General features: G+C 39.0%; 1 protein-coding gene across 1 annotated transcript in view; it reads left to right on the top strand.

Annotated features, from left to right (window-relative positions):
- The window catches only part of LOC138743482 (zinc finger protein 346-like), a 61,470-nt gene extending 42,217 nt beyond the window's left edge, over window positions 1–19,253 (top strand). The window contains exons 5-7 of the mRNA XM_069898933.1: window positions 787–1,005; window positions 12,871–12,970; window positions 17,601–19,253. Of these exons, the coding sequence (XP_069755034.1) occupies window positions 787–1,005; window positions 12,871–12,970; window positions 17,601–17,676 (395 nt within the window). The 3' untranslated portion in view covers window positions 17,677–19,253. The remainder of the gene's footprint in view (window positions 1–786; window positions 1,006–12,870; window positions 12,971–17,600) is intronic.
- Window positions 19,254–21,023: the final 1,770 nt, after the last annotated feature.

Here is a 21,023-nt window from a genome sequence, read left to right as displayed (position 1 = left end):
TCAAGGAAGACTTGTTATTCTTTTTCAGATAGTGCCATTAATGGTTCATCTGTTTATTATGAATAAATTGTTTTCTTCATGACGATTCAGACCAAATGTACATGTAATGATAAAGGACATCCAATTTTTGTACGTTTGAACTATCAACAGTTTTGCAGAGCAGTTCCAACTGGGTCTAATGAAGGATAAATGGGGAAGAGCCAAAATAAAAGAGGAACATCCAATAAATAGTGAACCATTGTTAAAGTATCTTTATTTTTACAATTCCTTAACTGCAGAATAAAAGGTTACTGAATGGTAAATTTGGCTTATTGGAAGTAGTTCTGGTTGTGATATCTTGCTAATAATCTTTGTTAATGCTTTCTCCCATTATTTTAGCAAATGAGTATTAAATCATGAATGATTACAATCTCTTAAATTTTTTTAAATGTTTTATTTTTGTTTTTTTCCAATATCAAAGTATATATATAAAACTTTTTCTTACAAAAAATAGCCTGCCTCCCCCCCTCCCACCCCCCCACTTTTCACAATATAAATCCACACACCATCAGGGCTCACATTTATGTTGACCATTAAAAAAAATCTCACTGAGAAATCACTTGCATTTATACTATAGTAGCATCTATTATTGTTCTTTTTATTATTGTATTAATAATTACAATAAAATATTTTAAATTTACATCTGTTTAAATAAGAAGTGATTTGTTTTACCATGTTATTCAATAATTATGTGATATTTTAATCTGATCAGCATGTAATATCAACAGATTGGAACTTGTTTTCTAGTTGCAGCTGTTCCCAAGGCAAAGAAAGAAAATGCTCCATCTTCCACCATGCAGTCCAGTGTTGATTCTGGGAGCAATGATCCTGACAAGTACTGTAGCCTGTGTCAAGCTTTTTTTAACCATCCTGCTATTGCCAAACAGCACTATGTGGGCAAAAGGCACAAGAAACGTGAGACAAAAGCGAAATTGTTGGAGCAACTGGGTCAAGCTGAGAATAATTGTAAGTCTACAACTTGCAGTCGGCCAGAATACTAAATGTTACACGTGGACGCAAGTAGGATTAAATACCGTCTTGGAAGTATACTATAGGCCCCAGAATATTTGATTAAAATAAAGATTGAACACCCTGTAATAGAACTGAGTAAAGATTTTGCACCTGGAGTATGAGGCCATACTTTAATTTTGATCTTTCAGATGCTGACAGACATGTGTACATCTGCCATTTTCTGCCTTTATTTCACATTATCAATATAAAAGTTTTCAACATGGATTCATTATGGTAGTTCTAAGTCTCATTTGATTCTGTATATAATTACAAATTTCATCCATTAGAACATCTAATCAAGACATTATAAGTGCAACATTTAGCTTAAGAATCTCTGTAAATTGTAAAAATAAATCCTTGGATTTCTTTATTTCATAATTTTAATTAATCATTTTAGGTAGAAAACATCAGAAATGTTTGTGTAAGCACAAATAGAAGGATAGGCATAAGATGTTGCCATTATTTATAGAGGGGAATTCACCTCTTAATAGATATCAAAGCTGATAAATTTTGCCTTACAGTTGTGTGGAAATCTTGGTAAAAGAATGCAATTCTGTCAGAACCTTGGTTTAGTATATTTTCCCTGAAATCTAGCTAAAATGCCTTTGTAATGTTCATACCTCAGATCTTTGGTTCTGATGTGTACACACTGGGTAGCTGAAATAGCTATCATCCAATGTGAATTTTTAATTATTTGTTGATACCAGTCTTCCCTTTGAATAAGTCCCCTTGCTAATTTGAAGCAACTTGTTAAATCTTAAAAGGCAATTATTAAAAGCAAGATTGTGAGATCTGCTATAGCACAGAAACAGGCCCCTTTGGCCCTGCTAGTCTTTGCCAACCCATTTTGTTTTGCCTTGACCAGGGGCTTCCAAACTTTTTTGACCGTCGACCCCTTCAGGGACTATGTGGTCTCTCATCGACCCCCAGGCATAGAATCCCAGCAAGGGATGGGGGAGGGGTGGCTGAGTAGGGTGGCCAGACATTCAGTTTTAGGCTGGACAGTCCACCTTGAGCCAGATGTTAATTTGTCATCCATTTGGGGTTATAGGCCCTACAGCCCCCAAATGGAGGGCAGAAAGGGCACTTACCTGCTGAATGCAACGTCCCGAGTTCCGCAGGGCGTGCACAACTGGCTGGTGCACAAAGGCTCATGGCAGGTAAGCCTCTCCCATCCTCTGTGCTGGATGGTTGTGGGGTGAGGAGGTACTATTTTAAATCAACTCCTACCCCCCTCCCCCTCCCGGTGTTGCCAACCCCCTTTTGACCCATTGGATGGTTCCATTGACCACTTGGGAGACCCCTAGCCTAGACCCTCTGACCTCCACCCAGTCCTGAGCTCTCCATACCTCTCCCATACAAATTCTCCATAAATTTTTTAATTGAGCCTGCATTCACCACTTCAGCTGGTAGCTCTTTCCACATTCCCACCACTCACTGTATGTTCCCCCAAAAATTTTCCCTTTTCACTCTTAACCCATGTCTCAGGTTTATCTCACCTGCCCACAGTGGAAAAGGCCTATCTACATTTACTCTGTCTTTCCCCCTCACAATTTTAAATATCTCCATCATATCCTCTATGCTCCAGGGAATAAAGTCCTAACCTGTTTAACCTTTCCCAGTAACTCAGTTCCTGAAGTCTCGACAGCATCCTAGTAAATCTCTGCACTCTTTCTATCTTATTGATACCTTTCCTGTAGTTAGGTGACAAAAATTGCACACATTAATCCAAATTTGGCCTCACCAATGTCTTATACAGCTTTACCATAGCATGCCAACTCTTATACTCAATACTTTGATTTTGGAAGGCTTATGCCAAATGCTCACTTTACAACCCTAGCCGCCTTATTTATCTCTATGTCCAAATCTCTCTGTTCAACCACACCTTCAGAGCCATACCATTTACCATGAATGTTTCCAAAATGCAGCACCTCACACTTGTCTGCATTAAATTCCATCTGCCACTTCTTCCACTGGTCCTGATTCTTCTGGAAGCTTTGAAAGCCTTCTTCGCTGTTCACAACACTTCCAATCTTAGTGTCATCTGCAAACTTGCTGATCAAATTTACTATCATCCAAATCATTGATATAGATGACAAACAACAATGGTCCCAGCAGCAATCCCTCAGGCACACCTCCAGTCTGAGAAGCAGTCACTGCTCTCTGGCTTCTCCTCTCCAACCATTGTCGAATCCAATTCACTACTTCACCATAAATACCTAGAGTCTGAATCTTCCTGACCAACCTTCTATGTAGGACCTTATCAAGGCCATGTAGACAACATCCACAGCCTTGCCTTCATCAACATTCTTCGTAAACTCCTCGAAAAACTATAAGATTGGTTAAACACGACCTACCATGCACAAAGCCATGATGACTGTCCCTGATCAGTCCCTGGCTATCATAATAATTGTATATCCAATCTCTTGGAACACCTTGCATTAATTTACCTACTACAAAGTCAAGCTCACCAGCCTATAATTTCCAGGGTTACTTTTGGAGCCTTTTTTAAACAACAGAACAACATGAGCTACCCTCCAATACTCCAGCACCACACCCATGGCTAAGGACATTTTAAATATTTCTGCCAGAACCCCTGCAATTTCTGCACTAGCCTCCCTCATGTCAGGCCCTGGGGATTTATCCACCCTGATTTGATTTAAGACAGCAAGCACTTCCTCCTCTTTAATCTGTATAGGTTCCATGACCTCACTGTTTGTTTTCCTTACTTCCCATGACTCTGCCTGTTTCATGAGTGAATACTGATGAAAAGAAAAAAATTAAGATCTCCCCCATCTCTTTTGGCTCCATACAAAGCTGATCACTTTGATCTTCAAGGGGACTGATTTTATCCCTTACTATCTTATTGCTCTTACTATACCTTTAAGAACCCTTAGGATTTTCCTTGTCTGCCAAAGCAACCTCATGTCATCTTTTAGCCTCCTGATTTCTCTCATGAGGTTTTTCTTGCATCTTGTATACTCCTCAAGTACTTCATTTGCTCCATGTTGCCTATACCTGCTACACCTTCTGAACCAGATCTCCAATATCCCTCTAAAACTAAAGTTCTTTATGCCCTCTAACCTTGCTTTTAATCCTGACAGGAACCTATAAACTCTGTACTCTCAAATTTTCACCTTTGAAGGTCCTCCACTTACCTCGGACATCCTTGCCCAAAAATAACATCCGAATCCACACATTCTCACTTCCTCAAAATTGGCCTTTCTCCAATTTAGAATCTCAACCCGAGGCCCAGACTGAAGCTAATGGCTTTATGATCACTGGACCCAAAATGTTCCCCGACACATAGGTCTGTCAACTGTCCTGTTTCATTCCGTAATAAAAGATCCAGTATTGCACTCTCTCTAGTTGGTACCTCTATATATTGATTTAGAAAACTTTCCTGAACACATTTGAGAAACTTCAAACCGTCCCGCTCTTTTACAATATGGGAGTCCCAGTCCCAATATATGGAAAATTAAAATCTCCTACTATCATAACTTTTGTTTCCTGCAGCTATCTCTATCTTTCTACAGATTTTCTCCTCCAATTCTCGTTGACTGTTGAACGGTCAATACTATAAACCCATGAATGCAGTCATACCTTTCCCGTTCCTCAGCTCCACCCATATAGCCTCAATAGATGAGCCCTTTGGTCTATCATGCCTGAGCACAGCCATGATATTTTCTCTGACAAGCAATACCACTCCTTTCCTTTTCATATTCCCCACTGTTCTATCACGTCTAAAGAAAATGAAGCCTGGAACAAGCTTGGCCCTCCTGCAACCAAGTTTCATTAATGGCCACAATGCCATAATTCCACATGTAAATCTATGCTCTAAGCTTGTCTGCCTTTCCTACATTACTCCTTGCATTGAAATAGATGTACCTGAGAACATTCCACCATGCATAAACCGTTGACTTCTAATGGTGCGTGCAATTTTCACATTGCCTTTTCCCTCCTCCACTCTATCCGCTGTGGCACTCTGGTTCCCATGCCACTGCATATCTGGTTTAAATCCACTGGAGCAGCACTAGCAAACCTTCCTGCAAGGATATTAGTCCTCCTCCAATTCAGATACAATCCATTCTGTAAGAACAGGTCCCACCTTCCCTGGAAGATAGCCCAATGATCCAGAACCCAAAGCCCTCCTGCCTGTACCATGTCTTTACCCATGTGTTAAGCTCCATTATCCTATTTCTAACCTCATTAGGACATGGCACGGGTAGCAATCCTGAGAACCCTGGAGGTCCTGTCCTTCAACCTAGCGCTTAATTCCCTGAACTCTCCTTGCAGGACCTCTTCACTCTTCCTACCTACATCTTTGGACCCTACATGGACCACGACATCTGGCTGCTCACCCTCCCTCCTGAGAATGCCATGAGATATCTTCAATCTGAGATATCTTGCACCCTGACACCAGGGAGGCAACGCACCATCTGGGATCTCTTCCACAAAACCTCTTACCTGTCCCCCTGACTATGTAATCTCCTATCACTACAGTTTGCCTCTTCTCCCTTCCCTTCTTAACCAGACTCCGTGCCAGATCGCTGTAGCTTGTCCCTGGTAGTTTGTTTTTTCTTGCTCCCCACAACAGTATCCAAAATAGTGTACTTGTTATTTAGGGGAATGACCACAGAGGTGCCCTGCACTTCCTGCCTGTTTCCTTTCCTCTCCTGACTGTCACCCATCTACCCTGTGCCTCCTAGGTGTGATAGTGTTTCTGTAACTCCTGTCTATCACCCCTCTGCCTCCCAAATGATCCGGTGTTTATCCAACTCCAGCTCCAATTCCTTAACTCGGCTTGTCAAGAGTTGCAGCTGGATGCACTTCTCACAGATGAAGTCATCAGGGATACTCCTGACAATCCATATTCTGCAAGCGAAGCATTCCCCTACCTGGGCTGCCATTCCCACTGTGTATGACTAGAAGAAAAATATATATCTAAAACCTGCCCTTACCTGTGCCTACCTGCTGAGTCCTTTTAGTTCCTTGAATATGGTGGCCTTTTCTTACTTCAACTTCTACCATCCCTTGCATCTTACCTGTTGAGCCAAAACCTGTTGAGCCTTACCACTCTGACTCAGCCCATCTGACATTATGAATCCAGAAAGGGGCATACTTGTTTTTAACTACATTATTTGATATGTGTACAATTGTGTACTCTTTGAAATGCACCTCTTGCATTCTTGCTGAGGTATAGTTCCATGTGTACCTTGTAATACCTTTGTTAGTTGTCCACACAGAATATTTTCTGTGAGAGACAAAAGCTAAGGTGTACACTATATGCAGTTCCACTAAGAATCTGTATATCTGCCATTTTGCCTTTTTTTTAAATAATTCTTGCAAATTACTCCTTCCATGCCATATTTTATATTGAAGAACATTGACAAGAATTGAAACTATAATCTTATTAGATTGATTCTTAAGACAATAGCTGAATCATTAGTGGCCAGAGATTATAAATTGATTTCAAATCATGCAGTTTTGTTGTCATAGTTGAAGTACTAGCTAGCTTTGTAGTGAATTGTACTGTTACTGTGATGAACCTCAGGTGCATTTCCCTAAATATATTTCTCTCCGATTACATTTTTTTAAAATATTAATTTAGAGATGCAGCATGGGAACAGGCCTTTCCATTCCACACTGCCCAAATACACTCATATATACTCGTATGACATAGCTAAATAATGGTGGAGATTAACATGTATGGATCACTTTTGACAATTTGAATTATAAATTAATATCACATTATTAAAGGTTATATCAAATTAAAGCCTTGGGTCAAATCTGTGCACCAGTCTCAGAAGTTTTGTTTACTAGGGACCAAATTAACATTTCTTTGTCCAGTTTCAAACCTCCATATCTGATCACTTAAAACTGTAAAATTCTATCGTTTTGGCAAACCGCGTCAGTCCATTATCAAACTGGCATCCTTAGTTGGGGGCCTCCGCAGGATCAGGAGTTTCCAGTGGCTGGGGGGAGGGGGGGAGGCACAAACAACTCTGGGAGGCACATGACTTGAGGTCAAGTGATTATGATAGCACGCCAACTGTAATTATTTAAACTCCTGCGAAGATTCCATGAAACAATTTTGTTGGTTCAGCTCAAATTTCCAATATTTTGGACCTCCCAGCCACAGGTCTGGTTCAAGCAGGCCAAGGCCCAGTTCCATCTACGCCAGTTTACCGCTGATGCAATGAAGTACTATGTCATTGCAGCGCTGGATCAAAACACCGTGGGGCCTATTGTCGATTTCTTACGCCAGCCTCTAGCCAGCAACAGATATGAAGCCATCAAACTCCTGCTCATACGTATTTTTGTACTTTCCCAACTCAAAGTGGCAGCACAACTTCTCTATATGGATGGCCTGGGTGATTGCACTCTTTCCGAATTAATTAACAAGATGCTGGTGCTCATAGATGGACACAATCCTATCTGCTTTTCAAGCAACTTTTTCACAAGCAAGTGCTAAAAGACGTCCATTTGCTACTCCAGATAGCGGTGTGGTGTCAAACTTGAATGGACGCAATGCAGACAGCAGTTGTGCTATTACCATCAGAGATGGGAAGCTGCAGCCCGCTGCTGCCGTCCCCCCTGCATGCATCCGGGAAACGCTGAGGCTGGCTGTTGGAAGTGGCTGCGATGGCCAGCCACAAGAATACCTCCTTTTCCTCTGGGATCGACACTCAGGCTGGCGATTCTTGGTCAACACTGGAGTGGAGGTTAGCGTGTTTCCCTCCTCCGGCCCAGACACATGTTCAGGAAAGAAGGGCCCTCCTCTCATGGCCACCAACAACAGCAGCATCCAGACATTTGGGTATAGGTCTTGGACAATTCCATTCAATTTTGGCTTGTCGCGGTTCAGCTGGTCCTTCACCATTGCTGATGATCACATACATGTGGGTATCGTTGGCACGTTTAGGTTAACGAGATGGCCAGAGGTTGTCCTGTTTTCCGATACTTCTACCTCAGCTTGTGCAAGACCCCTCATCATTAGTTGGATAGCATGTTTCAGATTACCCATGCATATCTCCTCTGATAGAAGAGCTCAGTCTACATTCAGGTTATGGTCCACATTGCACAGTTGCTGTGCACACAACTACATCGGTCGATGGACTATCATCCATCCCCAGTCCAATGGCTTAGAGGAATGTTTTCACCTTTGTATGAAAATGGCTCTCATGGCAGATTGGATAGATGAACTGTCTTGGGTACATTTAGGCAACTGTATCCTCAGTGGAAGATCTAGCTACATCCTCCGAAGAATTGGATTTTGGAGTCCTCCCTAATGGTCCCAAGGGATTTCATTCCAGCACATGGGCAGCAGCAATCTCTCACTTCGGTACTCACACACTTAAGGGAGAAGGTGGGTACAATGGCGCCTATCCCAGCCACCCAGCATCTAACTACGACTTCATACATTCTGCCTGAACTCAAGGACTGCGCAGGGATGCACACAGGACGCCATTGCAACAGCCATATGAAGATCCTTTCAAGGTGGTACGGAATGACAGCTCTACGTTTGTTATAGACATTGGCGGCAGGCCAGAAATGGTTTCAGTAGCTCGCCTTAAGCTGACATATGTGGACCTAGATCAGCCGGTACGGGTGGCATGCCCCGGCACAGGAGGCATCCGCCAGCCCGTTCTAGCTGTATCGGTGAGACTGCAGTGTCACCTCTGAATTCCGGTTCTGGTTTGGGGGGTGGGGGGTGTTATGTGGTGAGCCATGACATCCCATTATCAAACTCCTGATCCCGTGGGCGTTCTGTAGTTGCGGGTCCCCGCAGGATCAGGAGTTCCCAGTGGCCAGGGGGCACAAAGAACTCGGGGAGACATGACTTCAGATAGTAATTGTGATTGTGTGCCAACTGTCATTATTTAAACTTCTGTGAAGATTCCTGTTGGTTCACTTGCTACAGAACTATGAATGACAATGATGGAAAATAAAAATAAAAATTTTTAAGTTCCCTTCAAAACATACAAGTGTGAATTTTTCATTTGGCAATTTTAATACCACAGTGGTACTTACCTAGTTCCAAGAATTTTTTTTTTGTCCCCTGTTATCATTCATTTCAGATTTCAGAACTTGAATCCCTCTAAAGATCTTCTCCAAAGATTTAAGTCGTAAAGTGTAGTTCAGTTTTGGGATGATCTTTTGTTGCAAAAAAGGTTCTCATGGTGCTGCTAACTGATTTCTCTTCAGAAAAGATAGACCAAGGTATGTCCTTGGTCTTTTAAACTTTAACTTTTAAAAGTTAAAACTTTTTTTTCCTGAATACCTCTGTTACTGTATACTACACACTGACTTCTGGATAATTAAGTTTACATGTGGCTGTTGTACCTGATAGTCAAGCAGTAGGAATAGCAGAAAATGTAATGTCTTGGTGAAATTGGTTAATGTCAGAAGAGTGTGTCACCTTCTGATTTTACACTAGGCCTGATTTTTCAATTTAGTGAATGATTGACAGTTTGCTATGAATCTATTTTGTGTTGCTTGTATAGACATTACTACCTCACGCTGCAATGAATTGCATTTATGCACTTGAATAATTTTAGATTCTTGATGCCGTTTCTCTTGTAACAGTTGGCCTCTAGAAAATATCTGAGATGAGAGTCTCAATTGGGCAGTCTCTACCTCAGCTCTCCTGTATCTGACAAACATTTAACTGGAATGAAATGAATGTCTAGCTCACAGTGAGTGACTAAAACGATGAATTCATTTCAGAGTTTGATAAATATATAAAATATCTTCCATTAATTTAAAATTGTGGTTAGTTTCTTTTCTCAAAACAGCCTCATACATTATTTAAATTTTTTTGCACTTGAATGTAAACATTTGCAAAAGGACAAACCAGTTAATCATGTGCAATAAAGTACTGTATCTTTTGGCGTATAAGTCAACACCCCCCCCCCTCCTTTAACCTCATTTTAAGGGTTTTATGGTACATCTGGCATATAAGTTGACCTCAATTTTCTGGCTACTTGAGGTGCCCTGTTGACCGGCGTATAAGTCAACCCCTCCCAAAGCTTGCGATTACTGAGATGGGCCGTTGACCAGTATATACGTCGACCCCCATAGATCACATGGATTGATCTGCTGGGCGTTGGCTGGAGATGATTGCTATCATGGAGGGTCCCTCAACACAACAAGGCATGCGACAAAAATATGAAGCAAGCTTTAAGTTGAAAGTGATAGAAATCACCAAGAAAACCAAGAACTGCGCTGCTGCAAGAAAATTTGATGTACATGAGAAGTTGGTAAGAGATTGGAGGAAGAAAGAAGATACTTAAGAAAAATACCAAAAAGGCAATGTTCTTTGAGAAAAGGAATCACTGATTGGTTAGAGTTGGAAAATCATGTTGCAGAATGGGTAAGTGAACGGAGGCACCGAAATAAAACATTTGCACTGCGGTAGGCCAAGTCGTACCTGGACCTCAGTGATGATTTTGAGGCTACAGTAGGCTGGTGCAATTTGTTTCATGAACAGGAAAAGTCTGGTATTACGCCAAAAAACAAAAATTACACATAAACTACCAAAAGATATTGATCATAAAGTTGTAAGTTTTCACTAGTTTATTATACGGAACTGACAGAAACACCCGTTTGCATTGGCAAATATCAGAAACATGGATGAAATCCCCATTAATTTTGACATTATGGGCAATAGAACAGTGGAATGGAAAGGTGTTAAAACTGCAAACCAAAATTGCAGGCCATGAAAGGACTAGGTTTACCGTGGTTTTCGCGTGCATGGCTGACAGGACAAAGTTAAGACCCATGGTAAAATTCTAGCACAAAATTAAACCAAAAATGAATTCCCTGCAGGTATTTTTGTACATTTTCATGAAAAAGGATAGAGGAATGAAAATAGTGTAAAATTATGGATAGAAGAACGGAATTTGCTGGGCTGGTTATGTTTCGTGGCCACTTAACTGAGGACTCTAAAAGTAGATTAGCACTACATTATATATGGTGGTTATCCTGGGTGGTTTGATGTCTATATTGCAACCTATCGAGGTCTGCTTGAACAAGCCATGTACAAGAGGAATAAAATGCATGGATGTCGAGTGCAGAAAAATTGTTTACAAAAGGCAGGGCAATGCATGCTGCATCACTTGATATGCTATGTAACTGTGCTCAAGGCATGGGACAAAGTTAAAGTAGAGACTGTGAAAAAATCATTTAAATATTGCAATATATCTTGGGGAATTGATGGCATGGAAGATGATTTATTGTGGGACACTGAGGATGAAGCTGAAATCGCCTCATCAGATACAGACTGGGACCCATATGATGACTGTTTAAACAGTGAGAGTATGGATATGCTTGCTGCCATCTTTGCTTCAGACGATGATTGCGAGAGTGATTTTGAAGGGTTCTAAATGTGTTGTTTACAGACAATGATAGCGATTTTGAAGGGTGCTAAGTGTGTTGTTTTCAATAAAAATCTCAATGAAAATCTGACGCAGTTGGGTTTTATTTTTGTTTTTTCTAGGGTCAACTTATATGCCAAATCGGTTTTTCAAGGGTTGTCTTATTCGCCGGATCAGCACAGACTGAATTTTGAGCTGAATTTAAGGTCTCAAAAGTATATCCGGTGTATAAATTGACCCCCATTTTTTGGAGATTTTTTTTTGGGTTTCACGACTCGACTTGTACGCCTAAATATACGATAAAAAGAAAAAAATTCAGATATTGGAAATGTTAAATAAAAGTAAGAAATTATGAAAATGCACAAATGGTTGGTCACAATCTGTAAAAGAAAAGGCAAATTATGGTATATTTGGTGTCAATCCTTCCATTGGAACTGAAGCCTGAAAGCCAAATGAAGATTTTATTCAGATTCCAGCATCTGCAGTATCTCATGTGATTATGGTTGGAAGAGAAAGAGAACCAGCATTTCAAATAATTGCAAAATGTGCATGAGTTATTGAACTACAAAGTAGAAATTAAAACATGGCAAGAAAAACTGTTCGACCAATTTTTTTAAGGATTATTTGATTATTATGAATGTATTCTCTACAAGCACTGTAAATTATATGGATCCATGTCAAGGAAATGGAATTGGGATGTATGCCAGCCATAACTTCAGTGGTGAAAGTCTAAAGTATTTTTCTCATGAGAAAAGCACTGATTCAAGCATTGTGGAAGATTATTGTCTTTACCATGTGAACTGATTTGCTTTTTTTTTGGTCAATGTTAAATCTAAAGTTTCCCGCCTAACCAAATGATTTTTTGTCCCTTTACACTTGTATTTCCTCATCACATTTTTATATGAAACTCCAATGTTGATATTTCATAGATTTTACACCATTTTGTCAATGTATGCCATGCAAGATTAACACACTGCATTTGGATAACCAGTTGATCTTTTCCCTTATGCAAATGATTGTGAATTTGTTAACATTGGTAAAGATTAGGGATTTGTGCATAAAATGTATTTGCCAATCTTCATTTTATAGATGCTGAATGGACCATCTGTTTTCATTTTAATTAACCATAGCTTATAGCCCATGATGCTCCTTTGTCTCATACCCATAGTAAAGTGATCTTTTTTGAAAAATGCCATTTTCCATAACATTCGTGTAATTGCCATGTTAGATTTCTTTGGAGCAGTTTTACCATGTTATGGAGCATGAATAAAAACTTAGTGTTGGGATAAAATTGGAACAGGTAAGAAAGGGAAACTGTCTAGCTGAGTAGACAATGACAACATTTCAACTTTTTAAAAATGTGCTTTATTGGCAGTTAATTGGATTTTGCAAGTTTTTGTCTAAATACAATGGCAGGTAACTAAATTGTAATCTTTCACAGCTGCTTCTGCTAAAGGCTACCCCTGTAACACCTGTAACATTGTACTGAACTCAATAGAGCAGTATCAGGCACACATCCAGGGAACTAAACACCAGAACCAGTAAGTACATTTGCCTATTTTCTTTAAGCAGATCTATAAGTTATCCTGTTCTCAACATCACATTACAGTCAATATAGGAACAAGAAAAATATGTTAAATTTAAAGAAACCTAATTTGTTTTGTGTCCAGTTTAAGCACACTGCAACTGCACCTATTATCCTTTATTAATTGTATAAATGTAGTTAAATGTTTATACATTACTTTTTGATATTTTTAAATTTTAATGATATAATGTGAAAGAAGGCCCATCCACCCCATGAAACCCATTAACATCCAATTTACCTTTCAACCCCATCCATTTTGGAGGGTGGGAGAAACCCTGAGCACCCGGAGAAAACCCATGCAGGTCCTGAGGAAAACTGTAGGCTCCTTCCATCAGTGCCAGATTCAAACCTGGGTTGCTGGCGCTCTAATAGTGTTGCACTAACCAGGCTGCTCTAATTAGTAATCTGGTGTGTGCAGGTATTGTGTTGTAAAGTACACATTTAAAAATAAATGAGCTGAGTTGAATTATATTTATGTGTCTATCTTGGTGAAATTGTTGATCTGAGTAGGTTGCTTCATAAAATCTGAAATACTACTTACTATATGTTAGTTGGATCAACAACATTTTCATCACAGCTGTGATATTGTGGTAAGTATCTGAAATAGTAATGATCTGTTATCTGCATGTTGCAGAGTCAAATGTGAAGGGAGACTGTTACTGAGAGTAAAGAATCAGCAGCAGAAATTGGGAGTTAGATGGGAAGAAAGTAAGCATGAATGGCCTGCAGCAGGTACACTAGATGGAGAGATTAGTAGGATGGTCCAGTAGAAGTAGCTAAGCCTCCTTAGAAAAATGCCAGATGAGTTGTAGAAAGAGGCTATAGAATATTATTAAAGATGAAGACAACAACCAAGTTCGTAGATTTGTATTGAAGGGTTAGGGTTGGAGAATTTTTTTTTTAAACAAATCTTATGAATTCCTCAATAATCAACATGCAGCTGAAGTTTGAAAGGGACTTGTATTTTTGGAAATAATTCAAATTGCAAGCATAGGTCAGAAGATTATAGTCAAAGGATTTTTCACAAACTAAAATGATGACATAATCAAGTACTGGTTTAAAATTCATAGTTTTATAATAGAAAACTCTAATGCAAAGGATTACCCCAGTGTTTTTTTAATATTCTGCATTCTGCAAACCACATAGAACTGTTAATGGTATTGAACTGGGTCAAGTTCTGCTGTTTAAGGCGGATTCTTGTATGATCAGGGAAGTGGTTAGATTTTTTTTTAAATAGAAGTTTAAAATTGGCACGCCTCACCCTTAGTTCACCAGTCACTCAACGCAATCATATATATGGTAGGCTAAAATGGCATTATATTTTCTTGATGGTAGTTGTGAACCTATAGAACAGCTAATGAGCATATGTGTTTTTTCATGGAATTTTTTTGACACTGGTTTCAAAACTACTTAATTAGTTGCCATTGTCTGGATTTTTTGTGCTGAATCATAATCTCCATAGTTAATGATTATACTGAAAAATATTGAACATTAAACATTCTGTAGGGCAATTTCTTCATAAGGCGGAGTGTTTTCTTTTTCTGGAACCCAACGTACAGTAAAACCCCTGTTATCTGGCACCTTTGGGGATTGGTAGGTGCCAAATTGCATGTTGCATGGATTGGTGAACTAACTGCTAGGTGGGTGCTAATTTTAAACGTTTGAATTATTTACCTATTTATTTGCCGCATTTTTTTTGGCAGTTGCTTGAATTCCGGATAATGGTGATTTTACTGAACAAGGCATTAATACATGTTTCAGCATAGATATCTCAGACCATTATCAGTAATTTTATGTTGATCAAAAATGGGGATAGTCGCCATTGTTGTCTGGCAGACTTTTCTGAATCTGCACTATTAAATCAGCATGTTTCTTTGTTATAATGTGACTGGTGGATTATTATTATGGTGCTGGGTGCTTTGGATGGACCAATCTTTAAGCAGTCAAGTGCTTTTGCTTCTATATGTCAGCCTATATTAAGAATCTGGGTTCACAGAGTTCTTCTGTTTGCTTCTTCATTACTGATGTTGCAGGTTAATTTCCTTTCGGTCAGTTTAGTGAATAGGTTATTCTGCTCAAATTCAAATACATCTTTTTAGTACAAAATAGGCAGCACTGTTAGCAAAATGCCAGTGATCGGGTTTGTACATTCTCCCAGTGTGCCTAGGTTTTCCCTGGGGGCGCCAGTTATCTCCCACTGTTCGAAACACATCAGGGGTGTAGGTTAATTGGATGTAAATTGGGCAGCACAGACTCATGGGCCAAAATGGCCTGTTACCGTGTTGTATGTCTTCAAAAAATAATCACAACCAGTCTTTCTCCTCCATTTCTCATTCTTTCCATCCTGTACTTTATCAACTCTAGACTACTCCCTAGTTCCTATATATATGTAATTTCATCTTTTTGATCTGAGTCGTGATAAAGTGTCTCGACCCAAAACATTGACCATTTTTTCTCATGGATGCTGCCTAACTTTCTGGGATCCTCCAGCAGTTTGTTGTTTGCTCAAGGTTACTGCATCGGCAACTTTTGTGTTTCTCTAGACTTAGTTTCTAATATACCTGGTCCAGATCTTTTTTTAACTTTCTGAAACTTGTCCTCTTTTATTGAGTTTGTTTACCTTTCAATACACTTTAACTTTTCCAGGCTGAATGATGGTTGTGTTCACAGATTCCCAAATTTGTCTCACTGAAAATATACTCCATTTATTCTCTAAAACCAGACTGTTTTTTGGTTGGAAACAATGATCAAAAAACATCTCTTCTACACACATTTAAGGAATTCCTTCACTTTGTCCAATACTTTTTTCTAATATATCAAATAAATGGTGCTATCCCATAATCACTCATATGTTTTGTTTGAAATGTAGACATTTGTTCCATTTCCTTTGAATGATATTTATCCATTGTCACAGCTTCTTATTTACATTTTGGCCAAAACCAGGATTTTCACATATAAATTCTACAAACCTACAAGTTCACCAATATCCTTGAGTGTTTTTTGCCGGCACAGTTGCAGTAATATTTTAAGAAGATAAAATATGAATAGGAAGATAATTAACTATTTCATTTTGCATCAATTTTTTTTTGGATGATTATTATGAAGGCAGTCCATACTGTTGGCTGAATGGTTTTACATGGATGCTAATTTGTCATCTTAACAAAATCTTGTATGTTTTGGATTTAATAGACTTTTAATCAGTTTTTGATCATGAAATATAAAAACTGCTTTGTGCATATACTGCATGTTTCCGATTAACCAAAAAATGGATCAACCAAAATTCCAAATATCTGAAAGTTTTTTCGGGTGAGACATGACGTCCCAATTTGAAAAGAAGTTGAAAAAATGTACCCACTGTGCTCAAGTGGGGTTACAGGGAATCAGTTTTATCATGGAGACATTTAGCCACAGGTTACACACTGAACGAAAGGATAGCACTAATTATTTACTTATAAATTGTCATTTTTTTTGCCATGAGTTACTGGAACTTTGTGATAAATTGCATTGTGGCATTCACAGAATTAGAATTGAACACTGCACTCTCTCAACTGCACGAGCCATGCTCTTTCCCCACTTGCCCACCCGAGCCATACTGCCACTTTTCTCGCCCACTCCTGCCACGCTCTCTCCCCGCTCACCTGCCCAAGCTGTGCTCTCTCTCCTCGCTTGCCCGCCAGAGCCACTCCCTCTGACAAATATCCTTTCAGCGGTATCGCTGAAATTCTGCTGGAGGACAGTCCCTGTGCAATCTCTTACCGCTGATAGATGAGGTGAGACCTCAGGCTCCTGGACAGGACCAGAGACCTTGGGCTCCTGGGCAGAATTGGCAACGATGGTGGGGAGGTGTCTGGGATCAGCGACTGCATGGGGAGGTGTCTGGATACGCGACAGCCAATACAAGTATTCTGATGCTACTTGACTGGTTTAGAGCAAGTTCCAAAACATCTGAAAATGAGATAGATCCAGTCCCAACCATTTTGGATAATCGGAAATGTACTGTATAAATATATTTTTAAATCTTTTTGAAGACTTTGTAAGTACTCTATAAGATGAGTGAGAATTGTTTATTGCTTTGGTTGCACACAGTTCACTTTGTATCTTTGGCTTGGCTTCGCGGACGAAGATTTATGGAGGGGGTAAAAAAGTCCACGTCAGCTGCAGGCTCGTTTGTGGCTGACCAGTCCGATGCGGGACAGGCAGACACGATTGCAGCGGTTGCAAGGGAAAATTGGTTGGTTGGGGTTGGGTGTTGGGTTTTTCCTCCTTTGCCTTTTGTCAGTGAGGTGGGCTCTGCGGTCTTCTTCAAAGGAGGCTGCTGCCCGCCAAACTGTGAGGCGCCAAGATGCACGGTATAATAGCAAGATAATTGCCCAAAATATATCATTTGTTCTCTGTGTATAGACCACATTATTTGTATTTACACCCAAGTACATTGCTTTGAAATCAGCTTTAATTTGTCATTCAGTAATGAGGAAATGTGTGAGAATGCTTTAGCAGGAATGATTCTAAAAGTTATGTTTAGTGTAACAGTGAACACATTGGCTTGTTTTAAACTTTTGTCTGTTTACTTTTTTGCTTTCCCTTAGTTTGAAACCTAATGAATTTACTGCTGCAGAAGATAATGAAGAAGGCTTTGAGATTTTTAAAGAAGATGTCATCTAACAGTGTTAGGTGGTCTCCGGGTCAATGAATGTTAGAGTGGAGGCCAGTTTTCCTGTTTGTGTTTGGATCTGCATAATTTTAAGCAAGATGTTTTTATTAAAACAGCAGTCCATATTTCTGAGCTCTAGGGCCCAATATGTTTTGTTTTAAGTATTTTATGTTCATGCAAGTGACTGAAGGTTAAGACTAAAAAAAAGGTTTAGAATAGTAAGTGGTGCGATGGACATGCCTTTCTGGCTCAGACCATTGATAACTAAGAAGCTTGTACCCCTTTCTTTTGCACAGTTTTGTTTCTTAATCTGAGTTCTCTGGAGAATGACGTGAACCCATGATATGGAGGAGCAGTTGCAAATGATTGCCTTAGGATTGAAGCCTGTAAGGTGACAATCTCTGACATACATCTTTAAATTATCACACATATGCCCAATAATATGATTATAACTTTTTGTTACTACCACAATTAACAGACCTAATTCAAGTAGTATTTGTCTTAGGTCTCTAGCAGGATTTTTTCAGATCCTTGGAATTTTGAGGAGCCACTTGACTAGTTGAAACAGATTCTTTCTATTGCATGCAAATGAGCCGCAAAACTCTCCACCTTTACAGAAATTTCTAATAAGGATGTGTATATGATTGCAGCATACATTCTACTCCAGAAATATCTGATTGTGTCTATTGCCTGTCTCATTTCTGTGTTCGGTTTTTGAATAGCCACTGTGGTTTAGATGATCAATATGGCAAATAGAACTAATTTTTGTAAATAACATGTGATGTGATCTTTTCAAACTGATAAGTCAACGTGTGAAAATGCATTCATCAGTAACTGTTCATTTAGATTTGTAGAGATGGTTTAGTGAAGGATCTTGTAAACACTCATGGGGATAATATTCAGTTAATGTAACATTTAACAGGAATAGATATTGATGTTTGTTGATTTTTCATATTGATTTTAACTTGTTCTTTAAATTGGCAATTAGGTTGTAGAGGACACCAAGGCTGCAGTTCAAATGTTGTTTTTATCTTGTCAATAATATTTTTTCCACAGTGTAATACCTGCAAGATGACTCCTAACTTTAGCAATCTTTTAAACTGAAACTTGTTCCAAAATGAAATGCATACATTTCCAGACTTGAACATTCTTTTCAGAGTGTATGACCTATATTGAGAAAATGTAGAAACTGAAAGTTAATACATGTGCAACAAATGTTACCATTTAGAATGGCGTTAAAAAACATATGTTTGATATGTTCTGATGCTATATTTTATTGTGTATACATTTTCTTTTTAAAAAAAATTGGCCTACATTGGGCAACAGTAGAAAAGCAGCTTTAATTGTTATTGTAACTGAAAACAATTGAATTGTGTGGAGATCTCGTGCAAGGATGGAACCAGGAGCTCAGCATAATCTTCTGCACCTCAAATTTGAGCTTCTGTTTTAAACACTGTCTTGCATTTTTCTTTGCTTCATCTACATAATTAGTTGGATTTCAAGAGATTTGTTGAAAAATCTATGACCCTTGATAATTTTGTATCTTTACTCTTCTCATACATAATAAATGTAGAGTTTCTCTTTCAAAGTCTTGGTCTATTTTTAACACAGAATCTTGATGTCTGAAGTCTTTGAACATTAACATAAATTTTTTATGTCTTCTATATATTATTAAATGTACCATTACTTTTATTGGAAGACTGTCCATAATATCCGTTCTGGCACAATTAGTAGTCTTGCATCTAAGTCAGAAAGTTGTGGGTTGAAGTCCCATTCCAGGGTTTGAATATGAAATTTGTATTGCACTATTGTGTTAGCCAATACTTTTGATTAAATATTAACCTGATGCTCTTTCAGATGGATGTAACAGATTCAAAGGCTGTTTTGAAGAAGTTCTTCCCAGAATCATGCAAAATGTAGTCCTGAGCCAATATCTCTGAAATGGATTAGGTAGGATTGTCTTTGTGGGATTGTCATGTTAACTAATTATTATATTCCCATCATTAAATAATGATTACCTTGCTCTCCTCAGCCTCCTTAGGAAGTGTAGGCACTGCTGCACCTTCCTGACTAATGAAGAGATGATGTGAGTCCAGGATAGGTTGCCTGTTATATGGACATCAAGAATTGAGCCATTGATAAGTAGTGGAGAGTGGTTGATCTTCATACTCCTAAAGTCCACAATCATCTCTTGCCTCGCCACATTGAGACTTGGTTTGTTCTTTTTTTTCCCCTCACATTCTGTCCTGAAACTGCACAGCTAAATAACATCAATCACTTGAAATATAGGAAATAGAATGAACAATGGTACTGCACAGGGACAGCCCCTTCAGCCCACGATGTTTCTGCTGGACATGATGTCAAATTAAACTAAATCTCTTCCAGTACATGATCATACCCCTCCGTTGTTGGTCTAAAAGCCTCTTAAATCCTACTATCATATCTGCTTCTACCATATCCTCTGGCAGCCCCTTCAAATAACCTACTGCTTTGCAAAACATGCCTTGCAGATCTTCAAGCTTTAGTACTCATGCTTTTATTTTTAAATTTAGACATACAGCACAGTAACAGGCCATTTTGGCCCATGCCGCCAAATTTACATCCAATTAACCTACATCCCCAGAACGTCTTGAGCAGTGGGAGGAATCCAGAGCCCCCAGGGAAAATTCACGGGGAGAACGAACAAACACCTTACAGCGTGGGATTTGAACCCTGATCCCAATCGCTGGTGCTGTAAAGGTGTTGCGCTAACTATGCCAACTGTGCTGCCCTTTCTTAAAAGCTAAATTCAATCAAAGTTCATTTAATGTTTCCCCATCTTCCTATATGATGCAGCAAATATGAAATGATCTTTGTATTTAGCTTGTAGTTATTGATCATGATCCCCTATTTTTTTTCAGGAAGCAAATGTAAAAAAAAATGTCCAGTGTAATCAGTCAATTTTTAACCATTAAATATGATAATTTCTTCTGACATTTTGTATGAAAAATTGCAACAAAACATCACTGGTCACAGACCTCCAGGCAGAATAACACCTTTCCACCACTACTCTGAATTCTTCATGCAAGCCAATTCTGAATTCAAATAATCAACTTCCCAGACTCAGAATCAGGTTTATTGTCATGACAACGTGTCATGAAATTTGTTTTGTGGCTGCAGTATTGTGCATTACAGGGGCAAAATTGCAATAAATTACGGTCTTGTAAATGTTTAAAAATAAATAATTAGTTCAAAAATAGAAAAAAAGTGAGGTAAAGTCTGTAGGTTCATTGTCAATATCAGAATTCTAATGGTGGAGGGGAAGTAGCTGTTTTTGTATCATTGGATATGTGTCTTCAGGCTTCTGTACCTTTTTCCT

Source organism: Narcine bancroftii, chromosome 9 (genome assembly GCF_036971445.1).
Source record: "Narcine bancroftii isolate sNarBan1 chromosome 9, sNarBan1.hap1, whole genome shotgun sequence".
Lineage (NCBI taxonomy): Eukaryota > Metazoa > Chordata > Chondrichthyes > Torpediniformes > Narcinidae > Narcine > Narcine bancroftii.
The sequence above is the reverse complement of the archived record's forward strand: the minus strand, read 5'-3'. Positions and strand labels throughout refer to the sequence as shown.